The 23,107-nt window shown below is 44.1% G+C and overlaps 2 protein-coding genes and 1 long non-coding RNA gene across 7 annotated transcripts in view; 2 read left to right on the forward strand and 1 right to left on the reverse strand.

Annotated features, from left to right (window-relative positions):
* The window catches only part of cep170bb (centrosomal protein 170Bb), a 26,900-nt gene extending 16,146 nt beyond the window's left edge, over positions 1 to 10,754 (forward strand). Inside the window, exons 9-20 of one of the 5 annotated variants that reach the window (XM_042096523.1) lie at positions 1 to 1,022; positions 1,559 to 1,735; positions 2,350 to 2,461; positions 2,800 to 4,521; positions 5,931 to 6,165; positions 6,388 to 6,544; positions 6,827 to 6,865; positions 7,391 to 7,519; positions 7,741 to 7,829; positions 8,005 to 8,098; positions 8,197 to 8,248; positions 8,457 to 10,754. The exon at positions 1 to 1,022 is cut by the window's left edge and continues 129 nt beyond it. In XM_042096523.1, coding sequence (XP_041952457.1) covers positions 1 to 1,022; positions 1,559 to 1,735; positions 2,350 to 2,461; positions 2,800 to 4,521; positions 5,931 to 6,165; positions 6,388 to 6,544; positions 6,827 to 6,865; positions 7,391 to 7,519; positions 7,741 to 7,829; positions 8,005 to 8,098; positions 8,197 to 8,248; positions 8,457 to 8,668 — 4,040 coding nt within the window. In that variant the 3' untranslated portion in view covers positions 8,669 to 10,754. The remainder of the gene's footprint in view (positions 1,023 to 1,558; positions 1,736 to 2,349; positions 2,462 to 2,799; positions 4,522 to 5,930; positions 6,166 to 6,387; positions 6,545 to 6,826; positions 6,866 to 7,390; positions 7,520 to 7,740; positions 7,830 to 8,004; positions 8,099 to 8,196; positions 8,249 to 8,456) is intronic. The other 4 variants (XM_042096524.1, XM_042096525.1, XM_042096528.1 and 1 more) reach the window with 4 other exon arrangements.
* Positions 10,755 to 11,985: 1,231 nt separating this feature from the next.
* On the reverse strand, positions 11,986 to 21,927 carry LOC121712339 (cytoglobin-1-like). The gene is made up of 5 exons (XM_042096536.1): positions 21,485 to 21,927; positions 16,052 to 16,159; positions 15,733 to 15,853; positions 14,059 to 14,139; positions 11,986 to 13,318 (listed from the first exon to the last, which is right to left on the reverse strand). The coding sequence occupies exons 1-5, from the start codon at positions 21,643 to 21,645 to the stop codon at positions 13,193 to 13,195; spliced, it is 597 nt and encodes a 198-aa protein (XP_041952470.1). The 5' UTR covers positions 21,646 to 21,927; the 3' UTR covers positions 11,986 to 13,192.
* Positions 12,723 to 14,611, forward strand: LOC121712341. The gene is made up of 2 exons (XR_006032589.1): positions 12,723 to 12,791; positions 14,567 to 14,611. It is a non-coding gene; the product is annotated as an uncharacterized LOC121712341 (long non-coding RNA).
* Positions 21,928 to 23,107: the final 1,180 nt, after the last annotated feature.

A 23,107-nucleotide genomic window follows, 5' to 3' on the forward strand; every position in this document is an offset into this window, starting at 1 on the left:
AGCCTCTGCCGCCCCAGCCGCCCGGTCAGCTGTCTCCACCCAAACTGGCCCCTCCGTCCCCAGTGGCCCCCCAAGACCTGGTGTGCCTGTCCCCACAGGAGGCCCCCTCGCCCCCGCAGGTGCGCCAGCCTCACGCTGACCCCCCCAGCCAGCAGGCCTTCGTCATCGAGTTCTTCGACGACAACCCGCGCAAGAAGCGCTCGCAGTCCTTCACGGCCAACCCGGACTCGTACTCGGCCCTGCGTGCCAAGCTGGAGCGCCGCAAGGGCAGCGGGCACAGTGGCGAGCGTCCGGCCTCGGTGCACGGCCACCCGCCGCCCACGCAGCAGATGACCGTCCCCCTGAAGGGCTCTGCCCACGGCCACCCCCACCCTCCCGGCCCGCAGCGCTCCAGCTCCCTCAAGCGGGAGAAGACCGAGGAGACGTCCAGTGGCGGCGGCCATGGTGGCGGAGGAAGCCACTCGCCGTCGCCACCGGGGCCTGCCGCCTCCCGTCCAGCCCTCCGACAGTTTGGGAGCGCGGGCAGAAAGTCCAGGCTGGCCCAGGAGTTTGCGGCGGAGCTCCTGAAGGAGAGTCCTCCTCCTCCTCCCATGTCGGCCCCCCCTGTGCTGACCGCGGCCCCCTCCCAAACCTTTCTGCCCTCTCCAGGTGACCTGAGTGGCCCGGGCTCAGTCTCTTACCCTTCCTCCCCCTCGCAGTGCACCACCACTTACCCCACCCGCCCCCCTGCTGCTCCCCAGTCCCCGCTCCCCACTTCCCACTCCCCACCTGTCCCACAGGAAGTCCCCGTCCCAACTTCCTCTCTGCCGGCGGAGCCCTCTCAAATGCCTCCCAGCATCAGCATGACGGAGAGCTTTAGCATGAGCACGAGCGTTAGCATCAGTATTAGCGGCGTGGACCCACGGACGTCGCGCGCGATGAGGACGGAGGAGGAGGACAGCTTGAGCGATGCAGGGACCTACACCATCGAGACGGAGTCCCAGGACAAGGAGGTGGAGGAGGCGCGAAGCATGATTGACCAGGTAAGACTGGAACGGGGTTTGTCAAGGTTGAGGAGACAGTTCAGATTGAAGTTGAAATCTGCTGCTGCAAATGGCCAATGCATACCGGTATAGGTATAAATGTCATACAGGTCATACTGTAGAGGTCATGCTACCAAAGATTGTTAAGGCGCAGCAAGATACTTCGCCATAGTTCATGTCTATGGGCGCGAAATGGGGATCGAATCCTGTCTGCATAAAGAGGCGTTTCGATGACGTATTGATGAACGTAGGTTGCAACCGGCCAACAGCAGTGGGATAAATAACAGGCGCACACCTGATATAAGGTCAATTTTCTCCGGACTGGAATGCTCAAAAATGCAAAACAATATATCTGAAATGTTCAGAATTGTTTGAGGATCATGAAAACAAATTCACATTCTTAAATCTTTGATGCTACCTTTTGACCTTCTTGTGTACTGGTGTTCACAAATTTGGCATGTATCACCCAGATCACTAATATTGCTAATATAGAAAAAGAGTTGTGTCATACTTACCTGCTGTCCTCAACCCATCAGGTGTTTGGTGTGCTGGACTCACCTGAGTACAGTGGCCCCACTCTGTGCGTAACCCGTCCCGTGATCGAGGATGGCCGGGAAGAGCATCCGGTCACTCACAGCCCTGCTGACCTGGCCTCTGCCACCATCCAGGGCCTCAACATCCCCAAACACAGCCCTGATCCAGCGCAGACACAGGTACTGAAATCCAGAAGCTAATCTAACGTCTACCATCTTCCTCAATATCTTTAATTGAGGCAGCACTTGAACCTTTTTTATTTATTTATTTATTTATTTTAAGGTTTATTTAATTTATATTGGGTAGCCGTGGCCTACTGGTTAGCACTTCGGACTTGTAACCGGAGGGTTGCCGGGTCGAGCCCCGACCAGTAGGCACAGCTGAAGTGCCCTAGAGCAAGGCACCTAACCCCTCACTGCTCCCCGAGCACCGCTGTTGATGCAGGCAGCTCACTGCGCCGGGATTAGTGTGTGCTTCACCTCACTGTGTGTTCACTGTGTGCTGAGTGTGTTTCACTAATTCACAGATTGGGATAAATGCAGGGACCAAATTTCCCTCACAGGATCAAAAGAGTATATATACTTATACTTATACTTATACTTAAACATCGACAGTGCACAATAATGAACATAAAAATGTAAATGCGCCAGAATTAGCCAAAAAGGCTATTTTTACATCTGTTGTCCACATTGTTGTAGTCTGTCCCTCTGCTCTGTGATACACTACAGTGCTTTGCTCAACCTCACTCTATCTATCTGTCCATCATGTCCATCACTGCTTTTCTCTCTGCTAGCTCCAGGCATCCCAGAACAGTCCCAAATGGATGTCCCGCTGGGCGAGCTTAGCTGACAGCTACACAGAGCCTGGAGCCCCAGGTGGGAGCCCACAGATGGAACCAGACAGAGGTGAGACTCATGTGGTGTTCTTCATATACTGGGGTGTGTTTCCCAAAACCATAGTTGATAACCTGTTAGTAACTTAGTTGGTTGGCAATAGGAAATTGCATTGCAACCAACAAAGTTGCTAAGTTAGTTAGCAAGTATGGTTTTGGGAAACGCGCCCCATGTATAGTTCCGTTGGCCCCTCTCCTTGGCTTTTACAGTAAAGATAAAGTAAATGCATTGATGGTGTTTACATTTTTACAGTGTATTGTGTATCTTTTGTGGAGCACATACTCATTAGCGTCATTATTTCCCATAGGCCCTCCCACAGTGGTTAGTTTGTTGATTATTATTTGTTTCAGATGGAAGGATGCCACACTCCACGATGCTGAGCCAGAGTCTGGATGTGTCGGAGACCGAGTGTAGCCAGGGATCCCGCACCCGGCGACTGCTGCCCCAAGTGCCCCTAGGGGACAAATCAGAGAGTCCAGTCCCCTGCGTCCTCATCCGCCACGACCCCTATCTGGACTGCGAGCTTCCTGAACGAGGGTCGGGGACGCCCGCTCAGCAGGACTCTGCCCAGAGGCTCTGCGTCCAGGACGATGTTGACCCGGACAGCCTGAGTGACACCAGCCGCTCAGAGGACGGCTCTATCCTGGAGAGGAAGAACCGGGGGAGGGGGGTGGCCGGCACGCTGTCCTCCCCAGGGGACAGTGCACCCTGGGGGATCGTTCAGGAGCCGCCTGCACAGACACCCAAATCCACCTCCTTCTACATTGGGTCTGACGACGGGTCACAAGGTCGGCCAGAAGCGTCCAGGAGCCCGCTGTCATCGCAGTCTGAGAGGGACCCGTCTCCTCGGACGCCCCCGACTACCGTCCTGATCCGCCACCTGAGTGGACACGAGCCGCGGCGCAGCGTGAAGCCCAACTCCTCGGCACCCAACCTCCAGACCCACGACCGCGATTCCGTGCCCACCAAGGACCCGGCGTCGGCCTCCGGGGCGTTCGTCCGGCAGGAGAGCTTCACCAAGGAGCGCACAAGCGACGACGTCCAGGTCAAGAGGCTGCCACACATCTCCAGCCACCCCACCCTCAGGGACCTGGAGCGGGCGGAGGCTGGCCACGAGCCCCCGGCTTTCCTCCAGGAGGCCGAGCGGGCCTTCAGCTCCCCCGAGGACAAGCACTCGTCTCGCGACGGGAAGACAGGGGAGGACTCGATGTCCGGGGAGTCGGACGTGGACACAGCCAGTACGGTCAGTATGGTGAGCAGTAAGAACGCTCCAGTGACGGCCCCCAAGAAGCGGCTGGGGAGTTCCGGAACGCAGAAGGAGCGGTCCGGGCAGGACAAGGGACGGCAGCCCACGGCTCGGGAGCGCCTGTCGGAGAAGCGCCGGAGTCACACCACCACCACGAGTGACAGTGCGGCGAAAGCCGGGGCTGCACAACGCTTGCAGCTTCGCCGGAGCGCCGGGAATCGGGGCTCCCTGGACCTGTCCGAGGGTCAGCAGAACCACGGCCAGAACCACTGGGCGGATGCTGCCTCTTCTTCCGACCACGAGTCCAGTTCCCGTGCCGCAGCCCGGAAAAGGCTGAGTGCCCCTCCACTGAAGGAGGAAGCACCCAGCAAGACGCCCAGCAAGGTCACTCCGCAGGTTCTGACCCGGTCCAACAGCCTTTCCGCACCACGTCCCACTCGGGCCTCCATGTTGAGGCGGGCCCGCCTCGGCGAGACCTCAGATAACGAGGGAACTGAAACTGACCGCGCCTCCCAAAGTTCGGACCATGGCAAAACTCCTGCAGATAGCAAGAAACTGTCGCGGCTCGACATCCTGGCCATGCCACGGAAAAGGACCGGGTCCTTCACTGCCCCGAGCGACACGGAGTCCACCTCAGGCAGGACCGCTCCGTCCACCCGCACTTCCGAACCCGCCGGTGGCTCACGCAAGGCTGCCCCGGGAGAACCCAAACAGGGGACGACCAAGACAGCATCAGCAACAGCGAAGCTCCCCTCCGCCCGTACCCGGTCCAGCACCGCCAAGCACACCAATGCAGCAGGTGCGAAATCCCACAAACACCAGCAAGGTAACAAAGATGCTGAAGCTACACATGCAGTCAATTACACATGCAGCGGCGCATTTCCCAAAACCATAGTTGCTAACCTGTTAGCAACTTAGTTGGTTGGCAATGGGAAATTGCATTGCAACCAACAAAGTTGCTAACTTAGTTAGCAACTATGGTTTTGGGAAACGCGCCCCTGCATGTGTAATTGACTGCATTGATTGATCAGTAAGGCAACCAAAGTGCAGACATCTGCATACCATGTTATAGACCTCAGATGTCTACGGCCTTGTAACAGTAGTGAAGGTGGGAATATACAGGCTACACATTAAATAAGATGGTACTGTGTTCTTAGAAGCTGGAAATATGTGCCCTGTAGTGCTACTCGATTATGGCATAAATCATAATCACAATCATTCGGGTCAGTATTGAGATCATGATTTTTTTTTATTTGCAAACATCATTGACATTACAGAAAATGCAACACTACGACATGCACATGAACACTACATACGACAAACAGACGTACATTACATAAACACATACTGTAACTTAACAAGACATCACATTGACTTGGCTTCCACAAACATAACACAACATAACATTAATAACAGAAAGGCTAAGGATGATTTGCGTCCAGGATGATTACAGATATGATTATCAGGGATGAAATTGATGACCGGAATGAAAAGAAGGGGGGATGGGGGGGGGTGCGGATGGTAGCTCTAAGAGTGTGAATGAGGTGGTGTTGGGATGGGGGTGGGGATGGGGGGTGAGGGGTAGTGAGTATGTGAGGATGTATGTGTGTGTGTGTGTGTGCGCATATGTATAAGGCTGGCTTAAGGCCAGGAGGAGAGAAGCTGGAACATAGAGAGGGAGGGTTTCAGAGGAGAGGAGTTGTAATTATTCTATTTATGATAAGTATAATAATAGGAATAACTGATTGCCTGGTTGATTGCCTGACTGATTGCCAACCTGGGCACCCATTAATGGCCACAGTTCCACCCAGCCCCTGCAGTTATACTGTGACGAGCTGACAGAGGGGAGGACCTGCGTGCCACCCATCGCCACAGGCCCCCAGCATATGCACACATCCCCCACTACCACGACCAACCACACCTCGCCCCCAGACCTTCACCCAACACGCCACTCTTGACCTAAATATGTATGAGGTCATGATTATTTGACACATTACAGTTACGACTGTAAAGCAAAGGGGACTTCGTTGGAAGTCATCAAAAATAAAATTCGATTTTGATGAATTGCACAGCCCTACCCTACAGTATATACAAAGATGGGAAAGATACAATAAACACAACATTTGAGGATAAAGAAACATCTTTGACAGTAGCCATGTTAAACACTCCTCCACTCCTCCTCTGTGTGTGTGTGTGTGTGTGTGTGTGTGTATGTGTGTGTGTGTGTGTGTCCAGCAGGAGCCCGTCGGAAGCAGAAGGGCTCGGACTACTCGTCCACCTCTGAGGAGGAGCAGGAGGTGAGCTCGGGCAGCCAGAAGCACAAGCGTTCGCACGCCTCCGCCTCCACGCAGACCACGCAGGCCCTGAAGGTCACGCCCGTCCGCTCCAAGTCCATCTCGCTGGAGCCCGAGGAGGAGGAGCAGAACGAGCATTTCCAGAACTGGTCCACACACAGCGCTGAGATAGCCAGGTAGCCATAGTGAGAGCCCCGAGACATTCAACACATCAGTTAGGCCTGCAAAACATCTTGCATTGCTGAGAAACACAGTAACAGAATGTTTTATTTGATTAAGTAAACCCTCAATTTAGCTGCAACTCAGCTGTTTCTTGGCATACCAAGAACATTTCATAGTAAAGAACATGTGCAAGACTGTGTACGTACAGTATTTTGGGTCTTGTGTCCACCTTGCAGGTTGAGTCAGGACCTGGCCAAAGATCTGGCGATCCTTGCCCGTGAGATCCACGATGTGGCGGGTGATGGCGACTCCCAGAGCTCCGGCATGGGCACAACCACCTCCCCCAGCTCCATGCCAAACACGCCCGCCTCTAACATCTCTGCCCGGGAGGAAGTAAGTCCCGTCTCCCTATGCCCCCACACTCATGGCCTCATTTCCCATCATGTAAACCAGTCTCCCATACATGCAGTGCAACTGCCGTCGGCGGCCATGTTGCCCAGATCCATAATGGCTGACCTGCAGTGCTCCTCACCCAGAGAATGCACAACATAGCAGAGGTGGCTTGGTGGAACCCTTTTGACAGGGATGGTCCAGACGTTTGTGAAAAGTTCTTGTTTTGAATCGGAGCTCTTTTTGACGGTGTTCACCAGTGTTTCTTCCTTCTCTCTCGTGCAGAGGCCATATGCATCATTGCAGGGGGTCCTGTCATCCCAGGTGCTTAAATCATTGTTCACGAGTTCATTTGTACTCCACTAACTTGCAGATGGTTGCATTTCTCACTTGCTTTGCAAATAAAAGATCTCACGGATGTGGTGCTTTTTCCCCCCATCATAAATAAATTTTTCTTAGCGACTAACAGGGCACATTCAATCAAGGCATTTAGTTTCTATTACTGCTAATCCTACTATTTTCTTAACCATCACGCTAAATGATCTTGATTGGATACTATCATAAGGCCGTGAAGTGGCTTTGCGAGCACCAGCTTGTGGATGGCATGATGTGCTGTGTGTACTTAGCGATGTATCAGGCTTTGCTTTAACTGCATGCACTACTCACCCGCAAAGGTTTGCTGAGAAATAAGCATTTCTGAGCAAACTACACTAAGGCATTCTGTGTCACTCAGTGGCCAAACTTTTCCTGGTAACTGAGATCACCTAATTTGTGTCCAGACGTCTTTGTGGATCTAACAGCGTTGTGTCAGTTTATCTCAGAGGCTCACCTGCTGTTTTGTGTGTCCAGTTGGTACAGCACATACCAGAGGCCAGTCTGAACTACCAGAAAGTTCCACCAGGTTCCCTCAGTCCCCTGGAGCAGGATTCCAATATGAATGAACAAGAATCGAAGCGACGCCCCTGGAATAGGGAAGAGGTGTGCTGCTTTCTACTGTCTCTTTTGTTAAAGTGAAGTGACTGGTATTTAGCAGATGCTTTTATCTTTTTAGTTGCTTTTAAGTGACGTGTAGCCTACTGGCAACAACAGGTTCAGGATTTGAACCCGGTCTGACCGATTCTCATACTATAATATAATATAATATAATATAATATAATCAAAGGAATTTGCTTAAAAGTTTTCCATCCCTTCTGTCACAGGTCATTCTGGACAATCTCATGCTGAACCCTGTCTCCCAGCTCTCCCAGGCCATTCGAGAGAATACAGAGCAGCTCACGGAGAAAATGAAGTAAGGGCTCTATCCATTTTTTCATGACATAGCCAGGGGTTGGAATTACAGGGTTTTTTTTATCAATCAGGCTCAGTATTTGCTCTGTATTTGAGTTTTAAATAATAAAAATAATAAGAGCTATTTGCGTTTGAAAGGAATATTGGGGTTGATTTCCTGCCTTGGTTGTTTTCAGGGTCATGTTCCGGAACAAGACAGAGGTGTGGGAGGAAATTGAGGCAAAGATTAATGCTGAGAATGAAGTCCCTATCCTGAAAACATCTAATAAGGTTTCAAATTTCCACTTGGTAGCCATTTTAAGTGCTACATTTTCAATCCAGCACTCTTCAAAATAGCTGTTAATAATATATTCGTCCTTGCATCACAGGAAATCTCTTCAATCCTGCAAGAGTTGAGGAGAGTTCAGAGACAGTTGGAGGGTAAGTAAACAAAATTATTGTATGTTTTCATTTGGGCTACTCTGGCTCTTTGTGTAAGAATGGGAAAGTGCAAAAGCAAATACAGTCTAAAAGTGGAATCAAATGCAAAGGTTCGGCAAGCATCGCATGTCTGTCACTTGGTTGGCATGTTGACAAAACTTGAAAATGTTTGCTTGGTTCTTTTTTCTTTATCTCTGTGTCACTGAAGTTATCAACACCATCGTGGAGCCCAGTGGAAGTCCCAAGATGGCGGCCACTGCCTCCCCTACAGCGGTCACGCCAAGACACACCTCCAAAGCCAAGACTCCTTCACAGGCCCGGCCCTCTGGCGGCCGCTTCACTGGCCCCACCACACCTAACGCTAACGAAAGAACCAAGAGGGGCACGCGTGGATCAGATGACCAGAAGTACTTGGTCTGATGCAGTTTGTATCAAGTCTATGAGTCCTGAGGAAAGTTAGGGAGTAATGCTGTATTTAAGACAAAAAAAAGAAATGCTGACATGTTGCACAAGCTTTGAAGGCAAAACTGTATATGTACAAAACAGCTAGAGCTTGTTTGCTTTGCTTAAACAAGTGTATCGATGTCTACATGCCTGTGTGATTGGTTGGTGTCCCTTTGGTGAAGTGAGAGGAGGTTGGTCTTTAAAGGACCCATGAATCCCATGGGATCCCTGTTCCATAATGTGAGACCCATTTTGTGGCACATCTGTTGTGTCCTGTGCTATGATAGCCATAGCATAGATTATGTTGTATCTATTGACGTAAGATGAGCGGAAGGTGGGGTGAGGGGCAGCAATACTATGGGCCAAAACAGTGTAGCATACCAGAATGATCCATGCGGGCTTCCTTTTATTTTTCTTTTGTTCGATTTAGCCAGGGTATGTTCACTGACTTCTATACTAAAGGAAATAGTAAATTATAATTGATTGGTATGGTGATAATGTTTTTTGAATGTGGTTGTCAGGAATTATCTTTGATCCCTAAAGCGTTTTTAATGAATGTTGTGATGTAGATTGTCATGATAGCGCTTGGAAATATGCCTTCCAGAACCAGAACATTTTGTTTGGAGCAGTACAGTTTAGTGTAGAAAAGCCCCGAGCAATTGGAGTTTTACAAATCATATTGCATTGGTTTGGAACATGAAAATAGTCACTGTGAACCATAGACTGTATATATAGAACTATACAGTCTATGCTGTGAACGCATTGGCACAGACTTTGATGGCTGTGTTTTGTTTCTCACGCAGAATCTAGAAAAAATGGTACAGAATGGTATAGATCAGCATATGCTGTACATACATAACCATGTATGGAATAATTTCACAAATCCAACTTGAGCATTACAATTACTTGAACAACAATCAGGCAGTTCACTCCTTAACGATCCTATCTCTGATGTTTACGTTAGTGTAAATATGGTGTGACCAAGAGACAACAGAGGACACTATTATGCAGTGTGTTGAGGTTCTGCTGTGTGACAGGTTGCTTACTGATGTTTTGCCCAGGTTAGACTTGAATGTGCAGTACTGTTTTGTGATTTTGACAATGAATCGAGAGCGCAAACGGGTCTTCTTCTTCTTTTGCATCATTAGCCTGGCCTTTAGCACTATCATTCCTGATTCAGATTATTAGCATGTCAGCTATATCCATATACTGAAATATTGAGTCATATCAGGCTGTGCAGACTAAATTTCGCAGGGGACCATCATGAAGCATTTATGATAATTTCACTACAAGTTGTCATGAGCATCCGTTTCCTTAGGATAATATGGACATCTGTGGCACATGACTGATTTGTTTTAAGGGGGCATCATTTAGTCCAAACGGCAACAGATGAGATCGGCCTTCTCATGGTAAAGTTCTTCTCCTTAGCATTGTCTCATATACTCGGCAAAAGAAACAAAGATTTTAATGAGAATGTATTGGGATGTTTTAGGCCAATAATGTATGGCTTCCCAGTAGTAAGACAACCATTTATGGCTTTCCAGTAGTAAAACAACCTTTACCAAACCATAATGTTGTATATTGATTTCCTTTGCCACCTGCTAAGCAAAATATTGTACTTGCAAAAAGGTAGATGAATACTCCAGGAACTATGAAAGTAATCACATGCTCCTTAACAAGCAAGAACTGTGTGCTCCCGATAAACGTCTAAACGAAATCTATTTCATTTGAATATTTTACTTGTACTTGTGCTTTACTTGTACTTGTATTTTACTCATTTTGATCTTTCTCCCTGCAGATCTGGGTATTGTATTTTTAGTTGGCCTGTTTATTTTCATTGCACAGATGTCTCCATTCAATGTGCTGTACATGGGCAATAGCTGCTTCACGCAGACTGCAGGCCACTAAGATGCAGTTCAGTTGCAGTAATATCAGCTGTTTATAATGCTTATCACTCAGAGGCTTTTCAAATATCACATGATTGTTTTGTTTGTGATTGATAGCTGAGTGGTATAATGATTGCCCAACACAGGCCAAAAAATCATGGCTAGTTCATTTTCCATATCATATCTATGTTCTCATATATATATATAAATATTTTGTAAAAATAATCAAGTTCTTTCTCCTGCACTCTGCTACATTGCTCTTCTTGTTTGGTGTTTTTTTTTTAAATGTCATAAGTCTGAAACAAGCCATTGTTTTGGCCTGTGCTGTAAGCAAACCAGATGTATTATTACATTTGATCAACAATGTATTACCAGCTTCAGTCTGCCATCACAGCAGTGGTATCTGTGGACATAGTGTGAGCTGCAGTGAACCCCTGGTATGCGCAAATACAGTGGGGGGGATATGAGATTGTGTGTGTGTGTGTAGTGAAACAGCGTATAAATGTATGTGTACAAAAAAGAATGAAAAAGAACAACAAAAAATAACGATATTTTGTCCACAATGCATGTGAACCATAATGTAGTGTAGCTGGGTGAGAGTTGTGGCTAGTTCACCAAATGTGCACTTTTCATTTTAAAAAAGAGAAAAAAATTCTATACACCTCAAACTTTGCAGGTGAAAGTGGAAAATGTACATGGCAGTAAATCTGGAACTTTAAGTGGCTGAAATATAGGTTATGCACCATTTTAGAAATTCAAAAGGGCAGGCTTTTTAGCATACTGTTGAATCACTTATAGGTTTTTGTCACTTATACTGTAGGTTGTGTTTTTTAATGCTTACATTTAAGTATATCCTGGTGTCAAGTGGAATCTCTGGAGTCACTGATGCTGCCACTGCTTCCTTCAGCCAAAAGTAATCGAGAATGTAGTAACCTAGTTAAAAACCGACATCTGATTGGCTATACGACAATTCATCAGCTGCTGTTGTGATGACATTACCTGGTCTACTATTTCTTTCAGTGCATGGAGCTCTGTAATAAGCTTTGTTAGATGACAAAACACATACTTCTGTATGTACACCATGTGACCATAAAATGCAACAGTGTAACTTACCAACTTGGCTCATATTGTTAAACATCGACTTCATAATATTCTCTGTATTTAATGATTATTATTTTATATAGAATATTACCTTTTTCCATTCTTAAGTTCCATATCTCCACCTGCACCATGTAGAATGTATTTCATTTTTTTATCATCTCATTTGTAATAAACTGATTTCAGTCATAAATACCTGGGAGTGCTCATCTTAATTTAAATTAATTTTACTTAATTTACACATTTAAACAAACTTGAACATTTATTTTACTTTTATATTAGACCTATGCAAATACCAACATACTGCAATCATGATGACATAAACATTTATTTCACTTTTATATAAGACCTATACAAATACTATTGATACAAACTGTTACATCACAGTCAAGGATAAAATATGAGGGCATATGTTGAAGACATAAATGCCCATTTTTATGAATAAAAACAAAGATTCTTACAATACCACTGCAAATTCTAATATTGGAATAACTAAGGTAAAGCATAGAGTGGGATTTCATTCATTTTTAGTTGTGTAAGATTGAGAAAAAAATTTACGTCATTTCAGTGTACTGCACTTCCAAAATACACAATTGACTTTTGACAGCCAAAATATCAGCCAGTAGGGATTAAAATGAGAAAGATAAGCGAAGGAACAAAAGCACTGGTCTCAATGCTGTGAAATAGACTGTGTATGGACCATCAGTATAGAAGAGCTGATCTACTAGCCTACTCACTCTACACAAGTCACAAAAAAAAATCAACTTACAAGAGGTTTTATGAGATGTGTCACACCACCAGAGTACATCATCTACCGGTACATCTGTATCCACACAATGCAGATAAATAAGACAACTGAATGGAAATAAAAGTATTTAAAAAATATACAAAATACAAAATGAAACTTAGTGAAATATCCTGGGCATAATGAGTTCAGTTCAGTATTGGAAAAGTCTAACTCACCATTGGACCATTACTATATAGTATCACTGGTCAGTGTTTTGTAAAGAATATATGGTATTGATTTGAGCGGTTCTGCTGATTAGCTGTTAGCTTTAGCTGCTAAGATGCAATGGAGGTAAAAAATGGTTGGTTTGTGAAAATGGTTGTGTGATGTGTGTGTGTGTATGTGTGTATTTTGATCCTGATTAACTGCACCCATTAAGACATATGGTTGAGTAATGACATTGTGACACCAGTGGAGGTGACAAATGAAGAGCTTCAGTCTTAGCTATATTTGATAACCAGTTAGCACAACCCTCTAATAATTTTTGTGGGCGTGGAAGTCAATAGGTAGTGGATTGAGTTGTAAGCATTTGTAAGCTCTAAGCACTGACATGAATGGAGATGGATGCATCATTGGATGGATGCATAGGTGTCAGTTACAGTTTAGTCTGTCGGCTAGAATCTACCATCAGGTGGTGTGAGGGTCTTCAGATAGCATGGTGGCTCCAGTCAGGTCTCTCTATGCTGGGTGTAGCTCTAGCCTGTGTGTGCTGTGGTGGTGTGAGGGTCTTCAGATGGCATGGTGGCTCCTGACAGATGATGAGGGGATGCTGGGGGGGCCTCTTGCATGAGTCTTCCTCCTCTCCTCCTCCAGGTAGCCCTGCCTCATCATCCCAGTCAGGTACAGAAAGAGTGCCTGAGAGAGAGATACAGAGAGAGAGACACAGAGAGAGAGAAAGACAGAGAGGAGGGAAAGAGAGAGGGAGAGATAAGAGAATGGGGGGGGGGGGGGGGTATCTGATGTGTCTTTTTTTATATACATTTTGATCTAAAATCTAGTTTGATATATATGATATATTTTGTATACCACCCCAAAATGCTTTATGCTCATGCTTCTTTGATTTGATTCTAATTTGAAAAATATACCCCTTAATATTATCTCTGTTTTTTTTTTTTTAACAGAAACTAAAAACATTGTTATACTATACATTATATGTTCATGTGTATATCTATGACAAATGATACTGAAAGAAGAGGACAAAGCCAACGTAAAGACAACTAAAAAAAAACTGATTTAACAAGGCTTCTCCAGTAAAAACATATAATAAATTGTTAACCAATTAACTTTTGCATAACAAATCATTTGTCATGGAGAAAATCCATCAGGAGGCATGAATGATTCCTGATAGTCTGAAGGAAAAATATCTTTGATTTTTTTTCTTCTTGGACTTCCTGTTTTTATTTTCTGTTGACATCCACTAGATGTCAGTGTTGCTAAACCATTTAAATGTGTCAATGTGTGTTGCAGGGAGCAGATGTATCTCATGTAAAAGAATCAGCTCACTGGTACGTGAATGACGTACACTTACACATGTAACACACACACACACACACACACACACACACACACACACACACACACAAATGAAGCAGCACCTTCCAAGCATCTTCCAACTCCGGGGTCAAGTCGCCCTTCAGTATTGGCTGGATGGCTCGGATAAACTCGGGCATGACATACTGCAAAACAGCATCACAAATATCAGGAGGCATTCAGCAGTGTGAAGCCAGTACACATGATGTAGGTATCAGATCAATAGGCTCTCAACCTTTTTAGGGCAAAAGCACAGAGCTTTCATGAGGTGAGACCAAAGCGACAGGCATATGGTCACGTGAGGCGGACTGAGCTTTTTAATTAAGAAGCTGTGTCATTGATGCTATTTAAAATAACTCTATACTCTATTTCATGAGCCTGTATAAAATGCATTGGGTTCCTCAAAATGCCACAAGCACTCACTTTGCCTCACAGCACACCTGAGAACCACTGGTCTACATAGCAGCAAATTTCAAGAAGATTGATTGCAAACAAGCAAGCAAGAACAACAGCACTGAGAGTTCCCATTCTCATAACATCATCACTGTATTTAAGTTGGTTTGTGTGTGTGAGTGTGTGTGTGTGTGTGTGTGTGTGTGTGTGTGTGTGTGTGTGTGTGTGTGTGTGTGTGTGTGTGTGTGTGATTTAAATATCAGTGATACTCACACTTTTTCCGCACTTAGGAAGAACAAAAAAGACAAATTTCCTCCTGTTCGTTGCGGCCCACATGTCATATCTCTATTCCCCAGTGGGACCCACTCGTATAGATGAATTACCATCAGTAATGTTAAAGGGTCCCAAAGTTTGTCCTTGATTCTGTGCTAACCGTTTCACTAAGTGTAATAATCATTTCACATGCTTTCAGGCTAACTTGCACAAGCAGTGACAGAGTGGGTCTCCACTGTGGCAAGTAGTCAGAGAGAGTACTGCGCTTCCAAGCGCTTTAGGTGACTCTTAATGGTACAAAGTTAAGCCGCGCTAATTCAGCGGTCTCTCCAGCAGTGTACCTTTAATACTCTATCGGTGTCAACCTCATGAATGACCCTCCTCTGACTCTGAGAGTGACTCTGTGGAGAGTGGAGACACACTGCTGTCCTGAGTACTACAGCTTAATTCAAAATTAATGTGTCCTTTAACGGCACAAACTGTACTTTCTGTCATTCAGAAACATGCCTCTCCAGACTTCAAGTAGATCTACTTCTGAAGCACGTCTAAAGAACTCCACTTTTAATAAACAAGTTCTTACTGAATTCCAAAGCTGTTCCTTATCAGCCGCTTGATAGTGTTTGTTTACAGTTTTACATAGAACTAAGAATTGCAAATAATGCTTACTACTGCACAAAAAAGAACCAAAATAGAGAATGCAGAGATATACTGTATAATAAAACATCCTTACTTCCATGTCCTTGTACTGTTGAGGTCTTCATGTATTATAACAAAATGTACAGTAAAATGTTTGCACTTTATCAATTAATAAGAGGATTGAATGTACATTTATTGTACTACTGGCTGGGTATTTCCTACAGTAGCCAAACCTCTCAATATCGCATGCAGGTAAGCAAACTAACAACCTATCCTATGTTTAATAACACAACAAAATGCACCACAGCCATTATACAGATACTCAAGAATACTTGACAACAACAATAACAAATCATGGACTGGATAATAATCTGGATAACATGAGGTCTAGATAACCACCAGAGGTAATGAGCACGGGAGACTGGACAGAGTCCTACCATGAAGTATTTGGGAATGGCTCTGTAGTTGTAGTGTTTTCTCCCCAGATCAAAGGCCAGCTTCTCCAATCGCTCAGGTTCATCAAGTCGAGCCACGCTCTTCTCAATGAAGGACATCACCCTGACGCCAAATCACACGATCATAGGTAAGCTACAACCACACCTTTTAACTTTATAAATTGAAATAGTTATATATCTATTACCATACACAGTATACTGGTTTATGGAGTTCCATTGATGTATTGATGTATGTGTGTGTGTGTGTGTGTGTTTATGTGTGTTGGAGGTTGTTGATGTTGTTGTGTGTGTGTGTGTTCACCTCAACCCGTGGGCTCGCAGCTCTTTGTTGACGCGAAGCATTTCAACATCATCCACCTCACGGAACTCAAAGAACACCTCTTTGCATTCCGGGTGGCTCTCGAACAATCTGTTGCCACAACACAAAGTGGGTTTCCAATGGGTGGAACACACAGGTCTTTGTCCCCTTTGAGCAGCAGTCCTTCATTGTTCAAGATGTATTGCAGAGCATTCTGTCTCCTGCACTCACGGATGAACTATCTCAACCCCTTTTTTTGAAGAATTTTAGAATGAAATTCTAAGACATAAGAATGTCTCAGAAACATTGTGGATTGGATATAAGGTATGCCCACTTCAACCTTGAGGACTTAATGAAGGAGCTTCTGCCATAAGGTACTTTGGTGAGGTTAAGACATGTATGCGAATCCAACACAGACACCTAATGGACCTCTAATATAGCCTGCAGACATGAATTTATGAAGATATGAAATGTATACAAGCATCCAATATGGACACTCAATGGAGCTGTATCATATGGATGAAGTTAAGAACACAGTCGTTATTATTATTACGTTATCATTTGTCATTTAGTTGTTGCTCTTATCCAGAATGAATTACGGTAACTGACACCAATGGGAACATGCACTGGCTCCTATGCTCTTATCCAGAGTGACTTACGGTAAACTAGGCCACTACGAACATGCATTGGCCTCTGATGGAGACATCATCCCTCACTATAATGGTGTATCCTGTGTTTGTTTTGTGGATCGTCATGAAACCTTTTGGTCTTATATCAGTATATGTTCAACTGGGGCGGTAGTAGCATAATGACAAAGGAACTGGGTTAGCAAACAAAAGCCAGACAATTTAAGAGGGTCAGTTCTCAGCTGCCACCGTTGGGGACGTGGTAAGAATTGATCTAGCTTTGGAAATAAAAACGTGAACTAAATGAATAAGTGAGTACCAGCACAGCTGTTTAAAAATGGGTCCATCAGCACCAAAACATGAACTTCCTTTGCAACAAAGCATCAGTGGCAGGAGTATAGTTACAAAATGTTAACAAATAGAATGCTGTACTCAGCTGACCAATAAATGACTTGGTGGTGTAAAAGCAAACTTATTGGCCGAATCCTTGTGAAGATTCTAGAATGGTTCATCTCCTGCTGGGATTAAAAGCCCTCCCAGGTCCCTGACAAAGGCATCATGGGAAAAAGAGGAAGGAGAAAATTACATTTTCCCAAATGGCAAAGGAGTGGAGGGTCTGAATGCAGGGATGGCATCAGTACCGGCCCTGTAGGGGTCCCTGGGGATTCTAGTCTCTTATGGAATGGAAATTTAGTCTGGCCAAAGAGAGTGGGAAAAAATCTACGTATTCTCTGGAGTTCTCAGGGCTGTGGCCTTGCGCCAAGAGAGTGAAGAGTAGACTACTATGTCAGGGGGATCTCTATGTCAATGTCAATGCCAGTGTCAATGTATTTATAGCACTTTTATAAGCAACAGCAGTTGACCAAGGTGCTGTACATTAAGACCCCCCCCCCCCCCCCCCAATAAACAAAAGGGGCATTATAGGTACCTACAGTGTATACAATCACTATAAAATTGATTACTTCTCAACAGACTTTACTCACTCATGTCCTGAAGAAGGGGACTGTTCTGGTCCGTATTATTTCACAGATATTTTCTAGTCCCCATGTCAGTCCCTATATATCTGCTTGTAACAGGGTGTTGGTGTTTGTAGTTTGTAGTTTTAATGCAAGTCTGAGTGAAACACATGAAAGAATGTGTGAAAAAACAAACATTCAATTTAAATTGTATTAACCACCTGTTGCAAGCTTGTTATCCGACCCAACTGCTCCCTGGGCACCAGACTAAGGGCTGCCCACTGCTCCAGGTGTGTATGTGTGCTCCTACTGTGGGTGTCCTCCTAGTGAACTCACTGATCCGAGTGTGTGTGTGTGTGATAGTGTGCACACTACCCCCGGAAGGGTAAAATGCAGAGCACACATTTCCTACAGGAATTTCCTACAGGACTAATAAAGTATAACTTAACTTAACTTAACATTATTTGGTTTGATATTCATAATACTGGCAATTTTCAATTCCATTGAGATTCCAGTTGCAAAAAATACCTTGCTGTTGATACATATGGCTAACTGATGTAAAATTCGAGGTGGATTGCGGTCCACTTTGTGGATGGTGGTGGAAAAGATGGTGGGAAGAATGTAGAGGAACTGCCCTGTGTGAGAATGGATTAGTTTGCAAATAACAAGGCAAGCATCATTGAAATCTGCACACAGAAATATAAACTTTGTCAATGAGATTCAAATGTCTGCCATGGTACGAGAGCTGTGGCTATTTTGAGGCCTCCGCCATTTACCTATCCTCATGTCGCACGTAGAACACGTATCATATCTCTAATTCCTGGAGCAGTTTGTTATGTTTTTTATGGTGTGTTTATGGTGTATTCAGGGCACAGGCACCTAGCGGATGGTGAGGTGATGTTTGCCCGTATGTGACAAAAATATAAACCTTAGAAACCGCGTAACATCACTTAGAGCACCTTAGTGCTTGCATGCATCAAACCAGATGATGGTCAGATATCATACAGGCCTAATAGCCTTTTACTGCAATGTGTCCTCTTTTGTCTAGTTCCTCTACGGAGAGCGTAGAGCTTGAACTGAGATTGTTTCAGTTCTTTCTCTTCAACAGCCAGAACAATCACAATGGCCTCTCTTATGGTCTACTGGTCCCCCCACATCCTCATGCAATGACTGGTTCAGGTCTGTTTCTATCCATGGACCAGACTTCAGTGGTGGCCAGTGGACAGGTCCATCACTCAGCACCCACCCACCCAGATCAATTGACCCACTGCACGTGTTGGTATGGCGACATGAAGGTCAGATGAACATGCCCACTAATGAGCCGTAGGAGTGATGAATGCGCGAGTGAAGAAAGGAAGTCAGGTCAGTCAAGTCAGGCTTTTGTGCGTGTCTGCTTAGTGTCTGCTGATTTACAATAGGTTCACAGGCTCAGGCCTGTGTCAGGAGACATAGAGCATATTGATCAACCTCAAGGTTTCAAGGCTTGGTTGCTAAGCCAGGAAATATTACTCACATATGTACCAAATCTGCTTCACTAGCATAACATTCTTAGTGAAAAATATTAATTTCATGCTCAAGGTAGTGTTCCCCAGAACAGAATCAGACTTACATGGCAACTTTCTCCTTTTAAAAGTGCAAAGTCATTGATGTTATTTGCGACATTTCTATGTTGTCATTGAATTTCTCTCGCTGCAACTGTTATACAGTTACAGTTAGGTGCAAAATTATTAGCCCTGGCAAATTGATTTAATGTTGATTTTCTCATGACCAATATGTTTGTTCTGACTGAAAATGGCACTGCCACATGCCAAAAGGTGTCAAAGACAATGTTCAAAAATGCTGTTCCCTCAAAATATCAAGAAATTGTTAGGCTACAGAAGTATCATTCACTGTTGTGCAAAATAATCACTTGTTACAAACTGGTATGCTATAAACAGAGTATACAGAGATAATTATCTCAGTTAAGTGAAGAAACTTGTTTGCAGAGAATTGCCAGGAAAACACTGACTTGACTTATTTATATTATATATTGACAATTTCCCTCTCTTGAGCAACCACTTACTGTGTGTGAAAGTGAGAATACAGTACCACAAAATGATAAAATACCATTTGAAAAATGCAGATGTACAGATTGGTCATTATTTCTGACTCTGAGAAATTACACACGGCCTTCTCCCATCGCCCTTCCTCTCCTGTAGCACCTGATCAGTGCTCTTTTTAAGTTGAACTAGGGTAGTAGGTAACCACTAGCTACTACATTATTGTGAACTAGAAAACATTCTATACAAGGCCATATCATTTTCCATATTATGTGATCATGTTACAATATTCAAACCAAAATAATTTTGCACCTTACACTAAGCTGTTTTTAACTGGATATGTCCGTTTCTGCTCCTTTACTCACCCCATGCCACTGTTTATCCCTGCCCAATAGTCCTCATCCTGTACCCCTCCCTTTAGGCTACTCTGAATGCATTGCATGATCACATGGAGTCATGGTAATATAGCCACACAAAGGCATACCCAGAAAGCACATGCAGATGTTGCACAACCAAGTTTTTGAATATTTGTTACTTTGACCACAATATCTTATTTTCTATACCAATGCACAGATTTATGTTCATATGATTATAGTTATGGCTGTAATTTGTTCAACGCTCAATGGCATTAAGATATAATGGTACATGAAAATTAAGAAATTAGACATTATAGAACACTATTATTAGACATTATTGTTTAAAGGAAAACCTATAAACATATCACCCATGTGTTTGTGAATTTGTAGGCTACATAAAATTGAATGGCAGGAACCAATTTCACCCACCATGCACATTTGGTTCCCTTCCCCAATGTTGACTCCATGGCTTTACTACGGCCTTGATATAACATATCTCATCTTCATAATTTAATAAATATTTAAATGTGTGCTATGTGTGCACAGTAAAAAAAAGACTGGTCCACAGAATTTAGTCAAACATTAATCCGATTTAAATCTGTTCTCGAGACCATTCTGGTATCATATTCCTAAAGCACAGACCACAACTACCGAATGACAGTGTACTGTAGCTACTAGTACTGTGTACCGTAAGTCATGGTAGGGGTGACAGACTCTTAATTGGAGAAAACAGGGGGTATCTGTCCCTTGTCAAAGATATTCCAGAAAATATGATCCATGACTTAAAATAAATATAGTCTTCTATATTTAGAGGTATAGTCTTTGCCAATATTTGAATATGCAAACCATTGTGTTTAATGGTTTGAGAAAGCTTCTTCCCCCAAACATCACTCTGTTGAACGCTCAGAAATTTACCCCCACCTCCGACACACACACAATTGCACTACCCTATCCCACCCATAGTGGTCTATTTATTTGCAAATGTACTGTATACATAGCCATATTATACTGCTCTTTGTTCTATTCTCAGTGTTCTGTTTTTATTATTTTATGTTTTTTTATTTTTATGTTTTTATGTGAAGTGAGTTCCTCAAAATTCTTGTTTGTTTATGCAAACCTGGCCAATAAAGCTGATTCTGAAAACAACTGAAGGGACTAACCATGGTTGTTGATTTAGCCTACTGTCAAAACCATGTCCCACAAATCACCGACATAATTAATGTCCATAAATGCCATAGTCTAGGCTGTTTGTGAGGTACAATTAACTACATAACATCTTCATTTGAATTTAAATCATTCCAACTGGCTTCATTGGTCACTTTAACATTGTTAACACAGTTTGAAAATATGTTTTCATGCATCATTAAAGGAGAAAAATAATTGACACAGATGTATCTGCTTCATCTGTTTCTATGGGTTGATAACTGAGGATGGATTACATTTTAAACTCCTTACTAACCTGACGAACAGGATGATGCCTGCTCGGGTTATGTCCCGCTGAATGCTACTCCACGACTCCTTTATTATTTCCTTCTGACTGTCCGTAAGGTTCACCAAAGCTATCTCCTCCGAAGTGTCCACAGCTGGCTTGGAGGCAAGTGTTGAAATTGGACAGCCCATGGTGAAACTAATTTAAAAAATAAAAAAAAAATGGATAGAACAAAGAATGACGCTTTGCTGTTGTCTAACGATTCAGATATTCAGCCACGGGCATCTTCGGTGTTTTTAGTTGCGCCCGCGACAGTCATGATAAATTTGCCGTATTGTGTGCGCTACGGGGACCATGGTAGTGCTAGCGAGTGCCACAGGAGGGGTTATTGAAATACCTCTCGTTCATAAACTATAAAAAGACCTGGCACACCAGACAGCACACACACAAACACACTCTCCCTCCCTCACACACCCACACACACACATTGATCTAGGCTAATATGCTCTTCCGTCTTAATCTTGAATAAACAAAACAAAACAAATAACATACGCATCACACAAATAGCTGTTCCATAATATAGGCATATTGTATTTCCCAGCCATTGGATGGGTGGGACAATTTGACATGAAGATATCTTATGGGAACTTCTCAGTCAGATTAAACCACCAGAGATCACGCAAGGCCGGTAGCTCCCTGTGGGAAGTTGAACTTCTGGGCTATTCAGAGATTTATCATCAAAACATGCCCCTCTGTTCTACTTAAAAGACGTCTCAATGCCACGGTACAAATACAAGAGCAACAATGCTGACGTATTATTCCTCCAAGTGGATTAAATAACATTTTACTCATTCTGTAACTCAGAGTTGTCACTACCAAACAGTGGAATCTGCTACGGTAATGCAATAATACAAGGTTGTCGGGTGATACCGATGGAAGTTTCGAGAGGTTCTCTGCAGAATCAATTTGTTGCCCGAGCACCGCAACAGAGGTGCGAAGCCTTATTGTTTCTGGAAGGATTATCATTATTATGCCGCTTGGTCTGATTTGTTTTTGTCTGCCATACTTTTCCTTTTTTGAGGTGGTTCCCATGGGCGAAAAGTCTTTGGCACACACATAAGGTGTCATTACTCAGGAACAAAGGCCTGGCCCAGGGACTAAGCACCCCTACATTTAATCTCAGCCCCCCTAAAAAAAATAAAAACAAGTCATTGTGTGCACTACGGAGCCCGGGAGAGCTCACTTTAAGTGATATTTTTTCTGGTCGTGATAATTTGTGAGCACGTTTTCCTTTAATTAAGCCCTCGAATTAATAAAACGTGAGCACGTTTTCCTTTAATTGAGCCCTCGAATTAATACACCGTGACCCCGTTGTAGGCCTAAATTGAGCTCTCGAAATATGTATTTCGTGCTCACATTTAGTAATTCCCGACATTTTCTCACCGCTCGCTGTGCTGTGGTGGCAACTTGGTGTTACCTTGACATGGACTAGGCCTACAGCTGTCTGTAACAGTTCATATTGGTAATGTGATGATAACCGTTAGCAGCTAATTAAAGACTTTAGGTGGTCATGTTTTATAGCGGACTTCTACTCTTTGTAGCAGGGGCACTGTGGTGTCAACCGCCAGCTATCGAGACCCATAATGGGGAAAT

Source organism: Alosa sapidissima, chromosome 6, assembly GCF_018492685.1.
Source record: "Alosa sapidissima isolate fAloSap1 chromosome 6, fAloSap1.pri, whole genome shotgun sequence".
In the NCBI taxonomy this organism is placed as follows: Eukaryota; Metazoa; Chordata; class Actinopteri; order Clupeiformes; family Clupeidae; genus Alosa; species Alosa sapidissima.